The sequence below is a fragment of the Pygocentrus nattereri genome, chromosome 14 (assembly GCF_015220715.1).
Source record: "Pygocentrus nattereri isolate fPygNat1 chromosome 14, fPygNat1.pri, whole genome shotgun sequence".
NCBI lineage: Eukaryota > Metazoa > Chordata > Actinopteri > Characiformes > Serrasalmidae > Pygocentrus > Pygocentrus nattereri.
Window position 1 is genome coordinate 39,533,705 of NC_051224.1, and position 21,115 is coordinate 39,554,819.

At 41.6% G+C, this 21,115-nt stretch overlaps 1 protein-coding gene across 1 annotated transcript in view; it reads left to right on the forward strand.

Moving 5' to 3' along the window:
* abat (4-aminobutyrate aminotransferase) overlaps positions 1-21,115 on the forward strand; it is a 49,475-nt gene that overhangs the window by 19,995 nt on the left and 8,365 nt on the right. The window contains exons 5-10 of the mRNA XM_017706961.2: positions 3,008-3,125; positions 17,911-17,960; positions 18,319-18,399; positions 19,343-19,435; positions 19,698-19,760; positions 20,927-20,990. Of these exons, the coding sequence (XP_017562450.2) occupies positions 3,008-3,125; positions 17,911-17,960; positions 18,319-18,399; positions 19,343-19,435; positions 19,698-19,760; positions 20,927-20,990 (469 nt within the window). The remainder of the gene's footprint in view (positions 1-3,007; positions 3,126-17,910; positions 17,961-18,318; positions 18,400-19,342; positions 19,436-19,697; positions 19,761-20,926; positions 20,991-21,115) is intronic.

The window sequence follows — 21,115 nt, forward strand, 5'->3', positions numbered from 1 at the left end:
TGCCTTAAGGGGCGATTTGTGTCTCTGTAACTCGAACGTGGCTTCTTTCAAAGACTCTGAAACAGTGAACTCGTCCTTCTCCAGCTGCTGCGGTTTGAGTGAGGACTCTGATTGGAGCTGACAGGCAGGGATGAAATGAATAGCACAGATTTGTTCGGATGCGGCTGCCGTACTCATGATGGCCCTGTTGAGTGAGAGGCACTCAGCAGGTCATCTGGGCATCACGTAGGAGGCTGTGAGTGGTTAAAGGAAATGTGTAGGAAAGAAAGAAAGAGTGTGTGTGTGTGTGTGTGTGTGTGTGTGTGTGTGTGTGTGTGTGTGTGTGTGTACAGAGGAGGTCCGCTTTTTTGCGCGCGTTGTGGATATTTTCATCACATTGTCGTCACTTATTTATATATATAATATAGCACCTTTCCCATGCTCAAGGACGCTTTACAGTCAAAGAACATCAACACAATAGATTAGAATAGAATAGATTAAGTGACCCTTCCATCTGACCCTTTGGGGCCAGTTGTGGGCTGGAGGTTAGGGAACCAGCCTCGCTCCCCTGTGGTGCCCTTGAGCAAGACACCTAACCCCCAACTGCTCCCTGGGCACTGTTGATAGGGCTGCCCACTGCCCCGGGCAAGTCTGCTCACTGCCCCTTAGTGTGTGTGTGTGGCATTTCACTGCACGGATGGGTGAAATGCAGAGGTGAAATTTCCCCATTATGGGACTAATAAGGGTCACTTAATCTTTAATCTTCATCTAATCTTTAAACAGCGATTTAAATGAAGATAGAGAGGTTTTTTCCTGAATAGACTCGGGGGGGGGGGGGGGGGGGGGGTAGTATTCCGTAATTTGGGAGCTACTACATTAAATGATCAGCCACCCATAGAAGTCGGTCTAAATTTTGAGATCTGAAAGTACAGGATGGGACATATAGATGAAGAAGCTCTGCCAAGTATTGAGGAGCCAGACCATGCAAAGCTTTATTCCGTCGCTGTCCAATGAAAACCGCGCATCTCTATTTTTTTCTATTTTCGGTTTTCTATATCTGGGCAGCACGGTGGCGTGGTGGGTAGCGCTGTCGCCTCACAGCGAGGAGGGCCTGGGTTCGATTCCCCGGCCGGGTGACCGGGGTCCTCTCTGTGTGGAGTTTGCATGTTCTCCCCGTGTCTGCGTGGGTTTCCTCCGGGTTCTCCGGTTTCCTCCCACAATCCAAAGACATGCAGTCAGGTCAATTGGACATGCTAAATTGCCCCTAGGTGTGAGTGGCTGTTTGTGTCTGTCTGTCTGCCCTGCGATGGACTGGCGACCTGTCCAGGGTGTGTCCTGCCTTTCGCCCGAAGACTGCTGGGATAGGCTCCAGCACCCCCCCGCGACCCTGACGGAGAAGTGGCTTAGAAAATGGATGGATGGTTGGTTTTCTACATCATTTCAGTAGACCAGTTCTCCTTTACGTTGTGTGAAATTTTCATGATGAATGGACCAATAGAAATGCTCTAAAATAACTTGGTGGAGAACCTCTTTACATTAACTTGCATTGAAAGGTAAGAGAGAGTTTTTCTTTGGACAGCAACGATATGTTGTAATGTGAACGTTGTACCGGACACTGTGTAATGAGTGACTAGTGAAGACTGAAGGACGAGGTAGATGTGGTCACACATTTCACAGAGAGGCCAGAAAGAAGAACGTTGCAGTAGCCTAGCCGTGACGTCACTAAAGCATGCACAAGTGTTTCTACATCGGCTTGGCTGAGAAATGGTCAGAGGTCTGGACTCTGGGGTGGTCAGTCCATCGTCCAGCTTCTTTGTTTGATGTGTCCGTCTCCTTTTCCCAGTGAGGTTCTTCTTGATCTGCTACACGTCCTTTCAGACCCACAGCACTGAGTGGTCTCCTCACAGTGAACACCTGTGGATGTTTTCAGATCTGAAGCAGCTTGATGTTCTCCTCTCTCTCAGAGATCAAAGCTTTCAGTGCTGTTTGTCTGATGGGGGCAGTTTTAGGGTCTACCAGGTCTTCCAGGTGGTTATTAGGAGCCACGTTTTCTCTGTAGCTTATTTTCTCATATATTTTGCTTATTTTCTACCTTCTTTATTCAAGTGGATTATGTATGTGGTGAGGTTTTGGTCTCTGCGTGAATCACTGATGCAGCCTGTCTGGCTGTGAATATGCGCATATTAAAGCAGACTGAGAGGAGAGAGAGAGAGAGAGCGCTGAGAGGCAGCCGTTGTACACTACTGTAGGTTACATAATGGTTTGATCTGGTGTTTAGATGGGAAGCATGTCGCAACATGGACCTGTTCCAACACTGTTTTTCTCCTGGAACTGACAAATGTACAGACGGTTTATCATTATAATGTAATTGCATTTATTACTCTGCTATAATAGAGTTTATTACTCTGCTATAATAGAGTTTATTGCTCTGCTGTCATAGAGTTTATTGCTCTGCTGTCATAGAGTTTATTGGTCTTATTGCAATAGAAGGAAGCAGAATGAACTGCATGTATCAGTTTGTGAACCCCTTCACTGTCTGCTTGCGCTGGAACATGAAATCTTTGTAGTCTGCATCATGAGCCAGCAAAACCTTGTATCTCCAATTTTGTCACTTTTTCATTTTCTGGTGTAATTTGAAAATGCCAGTTGTCTTTTACATTGTGTGTAGATTTCCTGATGAATGGACTAAAGAAACCGCTCGAAAATTACTTGGAGAAATGTCTGGTTCCATTGAGTTACATTGAAAGTAAAGTATGTTTTTCTTTCTGCTGTACAGTTGGCATTTTGGAGATACAAGGTTTTTGACAACATTAAGAAGATTGTTTTATATACAGACAGGTTATTGAGTGTCAGAACCTTCTTTCAGCTTCACACCAGATTAAGTTATCATCCTGTTTTGTGTTTTGAAAGTGCATTTTCACTTCAACACACAATTGGATGCAGTTTCTCCAAAGCAGTAAAAATAGCTTCAAGGCTCCAGCATAATACACAGCTCTCACCCCCACCCCACTCTCTTTTCATTTCCCAGAATGTTGGCGCAGTTAATTTCTTCTGCAACTACGAGGAGAGCCGGGGGAATTACCTGGTGGATGCTGATGGAAATCGAATGCTGGATCTGTACACACAGATCTCCTCTGTGCCCATCGGTGAGCTGCATCACCTCTGAGCATTAAAGCTGCACAATTAACACACAATGATGGAAACACTGTTACTGTATAGAATTGCTTACATATATACAGCACTGTGCGTCTTAGGCAGCTGAGAACATGAGACGGAAAGCCGTTTGTTTAAGCAATAAGCATTTATTTGTCACAATACACTCTTAAAGATTGTTCTTCAGGGGTTCTTTAGCAAAGAAAATGGTTCAATTATAGAACCATCATCATCATCATCGTCATTGACCACTTAATCCAGATAGGGTCGCAGTTGTGATAGAAGAAATAGAAGAAACCTGTTTGATGCTATACAGAACCCTTTGCAGAGAACCATTTAACCATGCAAAGGGTTCATTGAGCGTTCATGGTGCTATATAGAACTTTTTTATTTATTTATTTGTTTTTACCAAAGAACCTTTACAAGAGCCATTGTTTTTAGAGGTCTATGTAGAACCATTTGCATGTGTAAATTGTTCTTTAGATGCTTCAGTGGTTCTTGAGATTAATGGTTCTTTATAGCACCAAAAAGGGTTCTGCTATTGTTATGATGTCAAGCTTGTAACAAAAGAAGAACCTTATAGAATGATATACAGCATGTTCTCCATCAGGCTGAAGAACCATTTCACCATGCAAAAAGCCATTTAAGCATGAAATTGTTCTATATAGAAGTCATGGTTCTGAATTTTCTTTGATAAAGAACGCTGTAAGAACCACCTTTTTTAAGGGTGTACATAGAACCATAGCCCTTACATGCTTCTTTAGATGCTTAGTGTTCTTGAGATTAATGCAGAATATGTTGGATATAGTTCTTTATAGCACCAATAAAGGTTCTGCTGTTGTTACGTTGTCATACTTGTAACAATAGAAGAACTTTTTATGGCGCTATATAGATCATAACATTGTCCATTAATCTGAAGAACCATTTCACCATGCAAAGAACAATTTAAGCATGAAATCATTCTAAATAGAAGTCAGGCTCTAAATAGAACCGTTCCCTTCACTAAAGAACCCTTGAAGAGCCATCTTTTTCAAGAGTGCAGTATTAGAATTAGAAAAATGACAGATAAGACATTCCCGAGTCTCTCGTCAAGGAAGCTCCAGCGTTCACAGTTACAGTGCAGTGCCTAGTTCATCTGATCAGGACTTCATTGCATTAAATCAGGTGCTGCTGATGGAACTGAACAAATCCATACCGTGGCTGGAGCTCAGTTATGTCTGGAAGGTCACAACGTCCAGCTCAATTAATGTAAAGGGACGGTTGAACCATGGAGCTGTGATGTATTGAGGTGAAAGCGAGCAGATTACAGACGGTACAGCTTAGTTTGACTCTTCCATAAATATGATGTCGTCCTGCTTTGGTCAGTGCCTGAGAATGGAGACTGGTGCTTGATAATGTTCCATGCAGACTTTATTCCCTGGAAAACAGCTGCAGAGCCGACTGAAGCCACTGGAAAACAGAAAGATAATCAATTTACACCAGAAAATCCTTTGGGAGTCTGTATGCGCCCTTGCATTCAAATGAGTTAGATGGCATTCGCTGGTGTTCGGCTGTTTGGTAAACCGCAATATTAAAGGGGACCTGGTATGTTTTTCTGTTTTTTTATATTACGTTTGTTGTGTTGTAGCTTTTGTGCATGTAAACGTTCTGCAAAGTCCCAAAGCTCAGTGTTACCTCCAGACGGAGAAGCTCTGTCCTACAGAACCCAGTTTTCCACGCCTCGCTAGAATTCCAGCCCTTTTCTTTTGTTACAAGATGACATCATCTCATAACACAGTCCTTACTGCCCACCTACTGGCAAGCTCAGCCCCCTCACACAGTGCACAGTGGCATGAGTGTGTTCAGTGCTGTAACGTGGAGAAGACGCTGACCGGACTTTCAGGATCGACTCTGGATTAAACTGATACGGCAGAACCGTAAAGAAAGAAAGAACACTCACCTTTCGTTTAGAACCCGGGTCTGTTTAACAAGGAACTCCGCAGACTGCTACTGGGCTAACAGGCTGATCCCATAATATTCAGAGTTACTGTTTAAGTGGAAACATTAATTAGGGAACATTTGGCTTAATACCAGAGCTTTTGAACGGTGTGTAGTTGAGTTGGCCTATCAGAAGCAACCAGACCCCTATATCATGTGACATCACAGCCGCCCGCATATGATTGGCAGTCTGGTGGTTTTACGCATGTGAGCTTTATTTACTCTCCTTACTGTGTAATGTGCTCTTCTCTGGCCTGGTCCTGTGAATTTAGCTCTCCGTGGTGCAGTAGTGATCATTTGGCCTTAGTCATTTAGCTGACTCATCTGCCCAAAGCCAGTTCCGTTAACTAGCTGTTAAGAGATGCTTGCTTCAGATAAAAGGGTGTTAAGTAAGGAAACAATAGCAGTAGCTGTCGTACAGGACTGGACCCGTGACCTCTTGTGTCAGGGACTATAAAGTAGCACTTTATCATTGTGATCGTCAGTAAAGAAGATCCACGAATGTCCCAGAGTGCTCGGCCTGACTGTAGAGTTGGGTGAAAAATCTGACCGTGGTATATTTTTCCACATCATTTGATATGGACATGGGCAAATTTGGCAAAAATATAATGTGACTAGAGAGTCTAACAGAGAGTCCATCCTCTTCCAAGATTCCCCCCACTGAGAAAATGTGACTAAAAAAATCAGAAGCAAAACAGCCAAAGATGCCAAAAGTAACAAATGTGTCAGCAAAATCGGCAAACAGAAAAAAAATGAAACCAAAAAAATGGCAAAATAATTTTTTTTTAAAACGAGAGAGTGAAAATTAGTAGAAATCTTTTTTGGAAAAAAAAAAAGTTTGATTTCACTCTCGTTTTGTTTTTGCAACATATTTTAGACATTTTGAAACGTAATATTTTGCTTATCACAGTGCACAATGTCGCAATACTTTGTTTTTGGAGTCGACACAGTGCACCATGAAACAAGCGGTGTTCTTGAAGTACCGACTATATTCACAGTAATAATTTATTTTATGAATTAGAATAATTTATTTATATAGCATTTTTAATAGATACAAATGCAGTGCAAAGTACTTCAAAGTACAGTATTTCATGCGAAACAGGACAGCGGTGTAAATTGAACAGTGAACAGCAAACACTAATAGAGTTAATATGACATATATGTTTTATTAAAAGTGAAAATGTGTAAACTGATTATTCGAGTTACTATGGTGACAGTCCTCAGTGATGGTAAAAACCAATTTACCACAGGTTTTAAAAAAAGAATTTCATTACTTATTTCATGCAAGACACTGGCATTCCCACAGATCAACATAATTAAGCAGTTTTGAACATGTTTAGTGAGGTGAGGTCCAACATTATTACCACACTTACTGTACCAAACACAGCTGTGTAAACGTGGCTGTTGAGCTGCTCTGGTTAAACTCGTTTAGGAAAAATGTGAGTAAAGTCATGTCTGTTGTATATCAGTACATTTAAATTAGCAATCAAATGTATCAATTCTCTCGCCAAATCAAAGAGGAAACTGTCCTGCATCCACAACTTTTACTGAATTACTTATTAAAACTTTGTCACGGATTGTGTTTGGGCTCACGCTATCCACTACGTTTGCTTCTGTGTCCACCTTAGTGTTAGGATCGGTCTCAAAATTACCAGAAGAAAAATCATGGATGACGTTGTTTTTGTTCTTGTTGCTATGAATGTAAATAATCTATGTAATGTAAACCCAACCTAGGAAGATTCCAGCACAGGCCTTGGTAAAATGAAAAAGCATTTGTGATCAATCTCTTCAACTCCTCGGGACCACCGGTGGTTCCAAACCCCACTTGGTCATGTTCTTCATAACGTTCATATTCCATAAGCTCCATTCAGAAGCTGGGCGTCGTGTGAGGCTGTAGCTCTTCTCTCCAGTCTAATAGACGGTGACGTCATTTTAAACCCTTATAATAAAAGAAGCTGAACTCAGTTTGTTTTTCTACTGAAAGTCGACCCGTTTTTCCCCAAATCTGGGCTCTAAACTATAAACAGACGGCGTCTCTTCAGTGATCTGCTCTGGAAACATCACTTTTAGAAAACAACACAAAGAGCGTCGGAGATTTTTGGCTTTCAGCAGTAAATCGTAAGTGTATAGTGACGTGTGGAGATCATAAAACGCATGTTCTGTTAATGTGAGGGGCTTTTACCAAAAAATTAATAAATGAAATAAAAATTTACATTTATTTCATGCAGTTACTGAATAATTTGCCTTATGATTTGGTCATGTAAATTCAGATGGACCATGAGTTTGAGTTTGCACAGTAAATGTGGCTGTTGAGCTGATCTGGTTAAATGCAGTCGGCACTGCTTTACTTTTATTGTAAGTCAATGGAACCAGAATTTTTTCCAAGGCATTTTGGGTCATTTCTTTAATCCATTCATTATAATTTACCCAATAATATAAAGGGCAACAGGTGTTTTCAAATTATGTCAAAAACTGAAAAACGTCAAAAATGGAGATACAAGGTTTTCTCCCGACAACAGCGACATGCACAGGGGTGATGTTCACCGTTTTCTTTCGTTAGCCACACCCATCAGCATACGTAGCAAATTATATTCTTCTGCATTATATCTGATTTAAGAATCCTTAAATCAAGTTTATACAACATAAAATACCTCAAGCACACATTACTGATTTAAAAGAGCTGCGTTTTATTGCTTCCTGCCTGCCTCTGTGGACCACGCTCTGCAGAGGAGGATGTTTGTTCAGAGAACGTCAGCCGAGCTCGGAGTCGCTGCGCCTGCTGGGAGAATTGTGGGTGGCTGATTAACTGTGATTGACGAGAGCAGAATGAAGTCTGAACCTCTGCTAAACGTCTCTTCAGCTCTGCTCAGAGACATTCATCAAATTCAGTGTTGGGATAGTTTTGAAAAATGATTTTTAATGATGTTTAAGTTAGCTTTAATAAAGTTAATGAACCCATTCTTCTTTAATGCTGCTGCTCAGTGCTTTAATGAGTTCTGAAGCAGATGTAGATTTTCTTCTATTAAAATGACATCGAATTGAGTCTTACTCTGTAATTTAAAAGTGAACCAGACAGGAAACCGTTACCGTTTATTCAGATTTTATGGATTTTTAACTGTTCTTTAAAACAGTCAGAAGCAGTAACTGACTTACATTACAGTTAACTACGTAAACACAACAGTTAAACACTGTTAAATACCACTAAAACTGAAAATCAGCAATATTGTTAGACACCAATACCTATATAGACGATGTGAGATCCAAAAAATCACCTAGAGTAATAATAGCTTTTATAATTAACTATAAACCTATAAATTCAGTGTTAGTAGATATTTAAAGTTTAAGGTAAAACATTTTTGCTGTTTCATTATTTAATAGCCGATAAGTACATTTTTTTGTTATTCTAATTATTTATATATTGAAATGATCATTAATATCATGCCAAAAAGTTGTGCCACTGGGGAGCTTAATGAGAGACCCCCTCGCTTCTTCTGTACCACAGACACAAAAAGTTTATTAATGAGGAAAATTAACAGGGGAAAAAATATTTAATGAATGTATATATGTGCATGTGTGTGTAGTATGTATGTATGTATGTATGTATGTGTGTATGTGTGTGTGTGTGTATGTATATATATATATATATATATATATGTTTTGGAGTATTAGTTCTGCAGTATTTATTGGCTCAGTTATTCTGTAGGGACTCTTATTGTGAAGGCAGGGCTAGCTCATTCTGTTAGATTAGGAGGTCCTAGCAGAGCCAGAGGAGTCTGGCCTCTTCTTATTTTCCCTATTATATCAAACAGGACTGTTGAATAGCAGAGGGCGCCCTTGAGCGAGTCTTTGATGAATGGGAGTAAATGACGCTCAGCGGCTAAAAACGAGTGTAAATAGTTTAGAATCACTCGCCCTGACTCGGATGAGTTTCACTAAAAACGCAAAGAAATCTCACCTGTATGTTTCTTTTCTCTACAGCAAACAGGTTTTGGCAGGTTACGGCAGCAGGATGTTAGCATTACTGCCACTGAGTGCTGATTGGTTGGTGAGCAGAGCGGCTCATTGGCTGTTTGTGCTCATGCTGTTTTAAACTCCTGTAAGTCGAGTTTAAAAGCTCTTAAACGTATAACAGCGATGTTAAAATGTTTTATGCTGCTCTGTGTTCAGGAAATTAATTAATTCTTTCACATTAAAAGCGTTAAAAGTTTAAGCATTTATAAACTACGATTTTGCTCCTTCTTAACTCATTGATTTTGGACTCGGGAGCGCCCTCTAGCGTTTGAGAAACCTCGTAGACATTAGAGTGGTGATTCACTTCACTACAAGTTCTGTGGTACTCGACAGTCTAATGCTGATGGTTTAGAGCGAGTGTTGGACAAACCCCTTAGTGTACGCCGTGTCTGTGGCCAAGTGCCGCCCTTTAGTAAAGCACAAAGACGTGGACGTCAAAATTATAGATTATTATTAAAGATATAGATAAAATTATTCCAGCCTACATTATCGATTATCTAAATACGTACCTCCTTAAAAACCGTATCGGCTGCAGACGCGTCGCATTACTCAGGCCCTAATTTACAGCACTGTAAATGAATGGCCACAGATGAAGCTGAGCGTCATGTAGATGATCTGATGGTTTTTGCTCTGAGCTGCTAGAGAACAGTGTGAATGAACCCCTGCCCGACTGTAACCTGACACAACATGATTTATACGATATATAAAGCAAATGATTCATCGTGCGGCCCTGCCCAGCACCGCAGAATGGCCATCGATTTGGTCAGTAAGCCTATTTCTATTCCATCAGCCTTGACAAATTGAATGAGCTGGGGCTGTGTGCTTTGCCTCATGCCTGCAGGTGGGGCGACTCTGTCTTGGTGAGATTAATTTGTGTTTGATTTCATTTCTCTCTGCTGTTTCCTCATCGTTATGTGGACGAAAAAGAACAGCGCGATCGGGCTGTCCGTGTTATCGGCCTGTCGCCCCTCTGCTCCTCACACTGTGCCACATTTATCACGGTCGCTCAAGCTGAAAGGAGATTTGTGTCCCTTCATGGGAGAAGCCGGCTGCCCCTACCCCCATCAGCGAAGGCCGCTGCACTGCTGTACATACGGTGTACCTAAAGGGGAGTTCCACCAATATTGCAAAATTTCTGAATAATTAACTGGATGAGCTGTACGGAAAGTCGCCACAGAGATGCTCAGAGTGAGAATTGTTCCCAGGGGTGGTGATTGGAACCAGACGTCTACACTGAAGGATTTAATGCTTCTAAAAGCTTTTTACGATAGTTTTGAGCTGATATTTTGGCTTAAAACATATTTTAATGTATATTTATAGTAGAGTTTAGGCTAGCATAGTGACACAAAGCATTTTTTTTGTAAAGATTTACTGTTACTTTACCATAAACATCACACATGTGACTGTGTTTGTGTTTCTACCCCGATTTCTATTATTTGAATTCTTTAAAATACTAGTATTAGTGCTACCACAACTAGTACTAGTATTACTACAACTATTAGTAGTACTACTGTAACTACAACTACTAATAATAAGTCATATTAGTAGTAGTAGTATTCTAAAAAGAAGCAGTAGTAGTAGTAGTAGTAGTAGTAGTAGTAGTAGTAGTAGTACAATAAGAAGCAGTAGTAGTTGTAGTGGTAGTAGTAGTAGTGGTAGTAGTAGTAGTAGCATAAGAAGCAGTAGTATGAGTAGTAGTGGTAGTATAAGAAGCAGTAGTAGGAGTAGTAGTGGTGGTAGTAGTAGTATAAGAAGCAGCAGTAGTAGTAGTAGTAGTGGTGGTAGTAGTAGTAGTATAAGAAGCAGTAGTATGAGTAGTAGTGGTAGTATAAGAAGCAGTAGTAGGAGTAGTAGTGGTGGTAGTAGTAGTATAAGAAGCAGTAGTAGTAGTAGTGGTAGTAGTAGTAGTAGTATAAGAAGCAGTAGTATGAGTAGTAGTGGTAGTAGTAGTAGTAGTAGTAGTATAAGAAGCAGTAGTAGGAGTAGTAGTGGTGGTAGTAGTAGTATAAGAAGCAGTAGGAGTAGTAGTGGTAGTGGTGGTAGTAGTAGTAGTAGTAGTAGTAGTAGTAGTAGTAGTAGTAGTAGTAGTAGTAGTAGTAGTATAAGAAGCAGCAGTAGTAGTAGTAGTAGTGGTGGTAGTAGTAGTAGTATAAGAAGCAGTAGTATGAGTAGTAGTGGTAGTATAAGAAGCAGTAGTAGGAGTAGTAGTGGTGGTAGTAGTAGTATAAGAAGCAGTAGTAGTAGTAGTGGTAGTAGTAGTAGTATAAGAAGCAGTAGTATGAGTAGTAGTGGTGGTAGTAGTAGTAGTAGTAGTAGTATAAGAAGCAGTAGTAGGAGTAGTAGTGGTGGTAGTAGTAGTATAAGAAGCAGTAGGAGTAGTAGTGGTAGTAGTAGTAGTAGTAGTAGTAGTATAAGAAGCAGTAGTAGTAGTAGAAGTAGTAGGGGTAGTAGTGGTGGTGGTGGTGTTGTTATGAAGTGCCACCAAATCCTGGTGCCTGTATTGAACAGCGTTTCTCCAGAATGTCCTGTCTTCTGTTTGGATCTTCAGGCTTCTGAATAGTTTCTTCATTATTCCTCTGATGGTGTCCATCCATCTTGTTGCTGGTCATCCTTTTCCTCTTTTACCTTCTGTTCTTCCCAGCAGAGTGGTCTATTACAATGAGTGTCCAAAGTAAGAGCTTGAGTTTGGCCATCAGGGCTTTGAGTGAGAAGCGAAGCTTGATTTGGTTGTGAATCCATTCGTTTGTTGTTCTTTTTTTGCCGTCAAAAGTCTTCACCAACCCAAAAATTCAGAAAGTTTATATTTTTCCTGTTTTTCGCTCAGCTGTCACATCCATAGAGAACCAGAGAGAAGACCACAGCCTGGATGGTTCTGATCTTTCTCTGTAGAGAACAGTCGCAGAGTTTTTGTGCCGTGTTTCTTGAGTGCTGGATCTTCTGGTGTTAATAATTGATGCGAGTCGGCAAAAACTGTTTCTGCATCTGCTCCATCGGACGTAATGTTAGAGGTCTGTCCTGTTGTCATAACCTCCTTCCTATTGAGCTGAAGCCCCATCTTTCCACCCGTCCTCGTAAGGGCCTCCAGGTCTTCTGGATTTTCCGCTTTGAGTGTTGTCATCCTCATGTTGAAGGTTATTGATGCTTCTTCGACCAATCCTGAAGCCTCGATTCCTTTGGTCCTGCTTCTCTCATTATATTTAAATTCGAATATCAAATTTGATTTAAATGCTAATCTTTAACACACACACACACTCGCACAGATATTCAGCTGTATGTGCTGATGTGTGTACACTCATCTCTCTGTGAGAGGGAGAGTTTCTCCTGCCTCAGGCTCAGTGGACTGTCCACTCACAGATAGAACAGTGTGCTGATGTGTGTGGGTGCATATGTAACTGTGTGAGGAACTGTGCAGCTCTCTGCTCAGTATACACACACACACACACACACACACACACACACACACACACACACACACACACACGTGCCAGAGCTCTGTGGTGTGTGAACATGCATGCATACAGTATGAGAGAGTGAGTGAGTGAGAGAGCGCTACTCCTGCCCTGGGGCTCTCTCTCTCTCGTGCTCTCTGTGTGTGTGTGTGTGTGTGTGTGTGTGTGTGTGTGTGTGTGTGTGGGCTGTAGATAAGGCCAGGCTCTCCACATGGCTCCAGCAGGTGCATCTATTCTCTCAGAGCCTGTGTTAGCTTCAGCCTTCTCCACAGCTTGGCCTCAGCGTTAGGACCATCGGAGATCTGTATGACTGACAGATAAGATAACGATGCTTCCGAGGTGAAAGTTAGAGGACTACTTTAATTTTAAACAGCTTTATGAATAATTGCTGACAGTGTTGTTTTGTGTGTGTGTGTGTTTTTTTTTTTTTTTTTTGTTTTGTTTTTGTTTGCTTTGCTTTTTGTTGTTGTAATTACAGTCGCGTGCAGATCGGCTAGTCCTATTAAAGTTTCATGTGGTGTTGATTTCCTAGGTGTAAATAAGTTAATACCTCCTCTGTAGAGAACACACGTCTACATGTTTTAAGATTGAAGTGCTGATTATTTACTGGCTGTAACATACTGGGGGTGAAGGTTATGTTATATGTGGCTTGTGCAAAAAAGATTATATTTTGTTTTATCAGTTTTTTTCCCAGTATGTAGTTTAAAACTTTTGCTTCTTGATCAGCTACACATCCTTTCAGACCCATGGCGCGGAGTCGTCTTCTCTCCTCTCTCTCAAAGATGAAAGCTTTGAGTGCTGTTAATTTGATGGGGGCAGTTTTGGGGTCTACCAGGTCTTCCAGGTGGTTGTTAGGAGCCCCAATTTTATTTATTTATTTATTTATTTATTTTTGAAAACTTTTTTTTTTTTCCACTTGTTTTCTTTTGTTTTTCTACTTCTTTATGCAAGTCTTGTATCTAATCTCCTCAGACGTATCTCCTGAATAATAATTTGGTTTATAATTTCTCTGGGTTATTTTCATCGAGCACAAACGTGAACCGCTGACCGGAGAACGTGATTTGTTGTGGTGGTATCTGACATCAGCTGAAGTGAGAAATTATTGCTGTCCTCTAATTTCCCTCCTCACAGCAGCCACTTTTCAGAGGGCTGCTCCTGCTCATAGGGTTTATCTGGCTGAAAAACATTGCAGTGTGGCGCTGCTAGATTGGCCTCCTCCCTCTAACGTTGCAAAATAATTTGGCATCTGAAAAATTTGCTCATAGTTGCAGCTGCTCCGTCTCCTCGAGGCAGTGCTTTAATGACTGAGCTGTAGGCTACACAGTATGGACAAAACACCATATTTCCATTATATTATGACACATATACAACTACAACAAACACAGTGTGTCCAAAGTTATAACGAGGAAATTCAGCTCCTTCAAGCTGCACCCATTGCTGATAGCTTGTATAATCTCTATAGAAAATCACTGACAGTAGAAGGGGGCGCTCTGGAGTTATCCTTAAGCCTAAGGTCATCGTGCCTAATGCCAAGCGTGGGGGGTTTAAAGCCCCCCAGCATTGGCAGTGGAACTGTGTTCTCTGGAGTGATGGAGCTCCATCCAGTACCTTTTGAGAGGAGTTAGAGTGACCCAGAACTGACCATCCAACATCACTATCTGACATCACTAATGCTCAATCAAATCCTCACAGCAATGTTCCAACATCTAGTATGTTGTCAAGTGGGATTCATTTTGCAGTTCAATGTTTTAAAATTTTTCTTATTTTGCATATTATTTAGTTTTGCAACATGTTTGGTTTTAAAGGTTTGAAACATTGAATCATGCCGGACAAATTTATTTAGAATTTTATATGTACAGTTTACATAATTCGCGTGTGTAGTTGGACGATCACACCACCTGACGTTTTTAGACTTTTTGACAGATAATTGTATCGTGATAAAAATATAACTCTGTGGTTATATTAGCCGAAATGCCCTCTCTCTCTCTCTCTCTCTCTCTCTCTCTCTCTGTCTGTCTGTCTGTCTGTCTGTCTGTCTGTCTGTCTGTCTGTCTGTGTGTCTGTCTGTGTGTCTCTCTCTCTCTCTCTCTCTCTCTCTCCCTCTCTCTCTCTCTCTCTCTCTCTCTCTCTCTCTCTCTCTCTCTCTCTCTCTCTCTCTCTCTCTCTGTCTGTCTGTCTGTCTGTCTGTCTGTCTGTCTGTCTCTCTCTCTCTCTCTCTCTCTCTCTCTCTCTCTCTCTCTCTCTCTCTCTCTCTCTCTCTCTGTCTCTGTCTCTCTGTGTCTCTCTCTCTCTGTCTCTGTCTCTCTCTGTCTGTCTCTCTCTCTCTGTGTCTCTCTCTCTCTCTCTCTGTCTCTCTCTCTCTCTCTCTGTCTCTCTCTCTGTCTGTCTGTCTCTCTCTCTGTCTCTCTGTCTGTCTCTCTCTCTCTCTCTCTCTCTCTCTCTCTCTCTCTGTCTGTCTGTCTGTCTGTCTGTCTGTCTGTCTCTCTCTCTCTCTGTCTCTCTCTCTCTCTCTCTCTCTCTGTCTCTCTCTCTCTCTCTGTCTCTCTCTCTCTGTCTCTCTGTCTCTCTGTCTCTCTCTCTCTCTCTCTCTCTCTCTCTCTCTCTCTCTCTCTCTCTCTCTCTCACTCACACACACACACACACACACTCACACACACACACACACACACACACACACACACACACACACACACACACCAATACAGTGGAAAATCTCTCTACCTCTCTATCTATATATGTCCAAGGTACTTACACAACGTATGGAGTGAAACTCTTTATTAAGCTGTGGTCGCCCTGTGTGTGTGTGTGTGTGTGCATGTACGCAGTGTGTATATGAGCTTATGCTCCGTGTGGTTTTGTGTGTACGCGTATATGCTGAGTTGTAAGCTTTTTCTCTCTCTATCTTCTTTAAGGGCAGATATCTGTTTATTACAAGAAGCACATCTATCACAAACAAATCATCACAAACTGAAGTTCAGTTCAGTCACACGTTCTCAGCTTACTAACTCCAAACAAAGAGGTGTTTCCATCCTAATAAATCAAAAAATCGCTTTCAATTGAAAAAAAAAAACTGGCACCAACAACCACGCCACGTTCAAAGCCCCTTAAATCCCCTTTCTTCCCCGTTCTGATGCTCGGTCTGCACTTCAGCAAGTCGTCTTGACCACCTCTACAGGCCTAAATGCAGTGAGTTGCAGCCGTGTGATTGGCTGATTAGCTTTTTGTGTTAACAAGCAACTGAACACTAATAAAGTGGCCAGTGAGTGTACATACATACTTGGCCTGATATTGATTGTGTATGAGAACGTTTCTGATCTGCAGTGGAGCACATTCAGAACACCACAATCTGCTTATCAGTTGAGTAAACTGAGCTGGTGGACTTCAGTACATCCAGCTCATTCGCTCAGCCTGGCAGAGGCTTGTGTGTGAAGTACAGAGAAGTACAGAAAGTGCTCTCTGCTGGTGGTGAGAGGGACTGCGGTGGAGACGTTTATGTAATCCAAATGGGGAGAAACATCCAGTCTGCACCAGATCAGAGTAGATTAGTGGGTTCATGGCGTGTTCATGTTAACCTCACTGAACTTTCCTCACGTATCCTGTTCGCTCTTTTCTCATCCACTAAATGCCAGTCGTTCTACTGACGTGGAAAAACTCATCAGAGAAAATTGCTCTGTAAAGCTGTATTCGGATTATCCCCTCGTTCTGTCCAATAATTGGTTTGCGATTCATTCTCCTGTAATTCGGCGCGCCTCGTTTGTTCCCGAATCTAATTAGAATGCGAGATGTTGTGCTAATAGAGATGATAACCGTCTGAAAGGGGTTGAATCGATATGGATTTGACCCTGATGAGCCCTTTTTGGGTGCTGAATAACCGAGCCAGTGGTGGAACTCGGCTCCGTCGTCGTGTTTACAGAATTGTGAAGGCACTGAATCGGCTCGCTCAGCGCCGCCGTCTCCTGTATGCAAACGATGCACAGCCTCAGAACTGATTGGTGAAGGAAATTGCAGGATGGGGGTTTGTTTGTACAGTACAGCATTGTAGAGTATATGAAGAGAACTGGCTGCATCCAGGGTTCCCTACAATGTAAAGGTAAAAAAGATATGTGAAAATTAGATCCTTCCCATCCTGGCTTACATGTACACATCACAGTAAGAATCATTCTTAGACAGGTTAATGGATTCTGACTAATAACAGAATTTTAAATAAATCCATAAACCTGCTACCACAGTAGCGGCCAAATAGGAAGGGTTCATCACATTATGCTCACTGAGTACCTCTCATAGAATTGAATGTACTATTTTTATAAAAACTAGATTCAGCATTTGATTAACCGATGAAGCCGAAACTACTACAACAAAGATTCGATACATTAAATAATTAAAATGTTCAAAAAGCAGTAAAACCATTTGAATTATCAGCTTTTTTGCCACTTTTATGAAAGTTCGAAACAGGCCTGGGCGATGGAATCGGATATCTGTAATGACCGAGTTAGCCGATGGCTTCAAAGACTACTCACCGTTCTGGAAATGAGAAGATAAGTTACTAGAGGGAAGTCACTAGTGGTTGGTTAGTGTAGTGGGTAACACCTCTGCCTTCTACGCTGTAGACTGGGGTTCAATCCGCAACCAGGGCAGCACCCTACACTACACCAATAGGAGTCCTTGGGCAAGACTCCCAACACCACCTTATCCTCCCTGTGTAAAATGATCAAATCGTAAGTCGCTCTGGATAAGAGCGTCTGCCGAATGCCGTAAATTTATTTTTTTAGATCTCGCCCAGACCTGCTGAGGAAGCAAACTTTCTCCAGATGCTGCCAAAACAATGTTAGCTAGCATTCTCTTTATTTACTTCTTTAGTGTAGAATTTAATTTAACCTCATTATTAATTGCAGGTTTTGCATTACATTGAGTAAATTCACTCCCATCCGTGCAGTGGAACACCACATACACACTAGTGAGCACACACACTAGGGGGCAGTGAGCGGTGGGCAATTAGGTGTCTTGCTCAAGGACACCTCAGTTACCGTCAGCTCGGGGGATCGAACCAGCGAACTTCCGGTTTCTCTTCTGATGTCTGATAAGTTTGCAACAGATGAAGTAGAGCCACATTTTAAAAACACTGTCAGACTGTGAATCTGATTATTTGTGTTTATCAGTTTACATACTGCACTGCACCAGAAGCTATTTTTGTGATGAAACATGCAGTTCAAAGTGTTTTGAGTCCTGTATGTATCCAAAATAGCATATTATGCCATAATAGGTCACAATTACAGTATATATTGCCGTATTGTCCAGCCCTGCTGTCCAGCCATTCTGATTTTTATGCTCTTGTTCTTTCCAGGTTACAACCATCCAGCTCTGATGAAGGCCATCACCAATCCCAACAATCTGGTAAGACGTGATGCAGAAACAGTGTTTATTTATAGCGAAGGTGCGCAGTGTGCGTTAGATTTGCGCTCCGTCAGGCAGAGCTCATCGTCTGTCGGAGCCGAGACTCAGTTTGTTGAGGCTTTACGATCCTCTGCCTGGTCTGGGATCGAGGCTGAGCTGCCTTCTGCCTTTACTGCGCTTCAGAGTGACTTTGTGGCTCCATTTCCATTTCAGTTTTCCTTTTACAGCTACTTCTATGAGTCCCTGCTGGCAGAGCTATGCTCGGATTCTGAGATCAGATTTAAGTGGAGCTCACTTTTCTCCTGTAGTCTTTTGGCTCTTGGATAAAGGAGTATCTTTTCCCTCTCTGTTTTCCCAGACTGCATTTGTCAATCGGCCAGCCCTTGGGATTCTGCCACCGGAAAACTTTCCAGAAAAGCTGATTGAGAGTCTGCTGTCGGTGAGTGCAGAAAGAACGGTTCTTAGGGGCGGAACTGTGTGTGGAACAGCCGAAGACTCGGCTGTGCTTTCCAGGTCGCGCATATGAGCTGAGAGTTTGGGGTTGAAACTTGGACAATGATTCTGTTGGGATGAATTCCTGTAACAAAGCCAGCACAGCCCTTTACTGGACAGCTGCGCTGTGACCCCTTAAAGGGCCAGTATCATGGAAAACCAGAGTTTGATGTAGTGTGTAAACATTGTTCAGTCCATACAGTCCATAGCAGTAAAAACAGCCTGTTACGAATTCTTTGTTGCTGTGATGTCACAAAAACAACTCACTTACATATTTTCTCATTTACAGCTGTTCAGCTTGGCCTGTTTACACTGAACTTAGGGATGTTTTAGCTCTGACTTCTTTTTGAGATGCTGCCAGTCAGAACAGAGCTCATTTACATATATCAGTCTTAAAGGCACAGTAACAAAAAACAGCCTGTTTAATTCTAAGGGTTAAGGAGAGGTTGGAAAACAGTGGTGATACAGATACAGAATTCAATTAGTCTTTAAAATCAGAGCTGAGGCAACGTTTCCAAAATGCGAAATGAGGGCCGCGGTTTAGTTTTCACAGATTTCTCTATAGCTGTAGCTTTTATACAGTAAGCTTAAAAAAGTTAACATATACAACACCCCCGTCTCGCTTTCAGCATCTGAGATGTGTTCCATCTTCTGCTATGAATACAATGTGGGTCTGTGAGATTCACAAATCACTGCGTTCTGTTTTTATTCACATGTTTATTCATTTTACACAGCGTCCCAACTTTTTTGGAATTGGGGTTGCAAGTTGCTGTTATTCGCAACTTTTGTTTAGTTTTCGTTTGAAATTGATGTGGAACATATTGACGCCGAAGTGGCTCAGGGTTTGCTGTCATGTTATCGATGTTAAAGCGAGTCTAATTCCGTGTTAGGTTGCTCCCGCTGGAATGACCCGAGTGCAGACCATGGCCTGCGGCTCCTGCTCCAACGAGAACGCCTTCAAGGCCATGTTCATCTGGTACAAAGTGAGTGCACTCTATTTACGCCGAGCGCTGCTCCCGCACGCAGCCAAACGGGTTATAACAGGATTTGTAGGATCACTCGCTGCTTCGCTCGGACATTATGAAATATTCACTCCGTTTCTTTTGTTCACCCTCTGATGAAATCTGTATATAGACTGTACAAATGTTTGTGTACAATATATGATCACTTGCCGATATGACATCTGCTGCTGTGATTACGTTTAATAAACACACTAGTTGTTTTTGTGTGTGATTTCATGTCTAGATCAAAGAAAGAGGCGCCAGCGGCCCCTCAGCTGAGGAAATGAGCTCCTGCATGATTAACCAGGTAAAAACGAACAATATGAAAACAATACCCCGCAACAAATGTCCGCTCATCAGTTTTCTTTATTACCACAGTTTTATATATGCACTGCTGTTCAAATGACTGGAATCACTGAGTCTGTTTTCACACATGCGCAGACTGAGAAGTCTGAAAGAAATCAGAGTCAGAGCTCACAGCGCTGAGAAATCTGATTACTGAGCTACAATCCAGCCTCTTTATCAGATTTCTAGACCTTACTCATGTATATGAAATCAGAGTGTGCTGTTTACACGACCGTTTGAATAATCAGAGGAATGCAGATATCTGATTAAGATCGGATTACCGAGTGCCTACAAACACACTCTTTTAATAATATTTAATACATGATATAATTAGTTTGTTTGCAGATAAATGATATTCTAACATGCTTCTACAGGAAGCCAAAATGACTGCACTGAGAATGAAGTTATAACAAAATTAATATCCAGAATTCATCATTTAAAAGTGGAGATCCAATCATAACAAATGTATCTAAATGGATAATTATAGTACATTATTTATCATGTCGTAAGTTCCTGTGCACACAATTCTCTAATATCTGGATAAATTGTGTAAAAATAACTTATTTTGAATAGTTTGTAATGTGTGTCATTTGCAAGTGTTTATAAAATAGCAAAAATTGTTGATGTGGCAAGTGAGCCCAAACTTTTGAGCGATAGTTCAGCAGTGTGGAGAATGTCATTAAAGTTGACTGTTGGCATTTTTTCTGTTTAATCTGTCAGTAAACGTATTTTCACTTAGTCATACTAGAAACCTATAGACTGTAGACAGACCACACAGACGTAGTGTTTATATTGAGAATCTAGACCATCTACAGAACAAGCTGTAGCTAATGCATGTGTCATGGTGCACAAGGCGATGTTCTGTGGTCCTTTCTTCTGGGTGGTGGGGCTGATAATGTGTTGCCCTGTTATAATAACATAATAATAACCCTGAGGAGGCGCTTTAACTTCACGCTGTTCTTGAATTGCTGGTTAGCTCAGAGTGAAGTGCAGTGCACGCAGACGCTTATTGCCCCACAGAGATGAACGTGGATGATTCTACTAGCCTGATGGAACCACAGAGTTGGGAACCCTCACAGTCACCCAGGTAGCACTAATATGCACTCTGTCCTCACTGTGCTCTTAAAGGGTCCCGGCTGTCCAGATCTGAGCATCCTGTCCTTTATGGGGGGCTTCCACGGCAGAACTATGGGTAAGTGTTTGAAACGTGAACCAGTATATCACTGAATTTCATATCAGCTGACCTCACTTGTTCTCACATAGTAGACTTGTTGTTCTTTTGGCTGTAAATAAACTATTTATATAGTTACACCAATC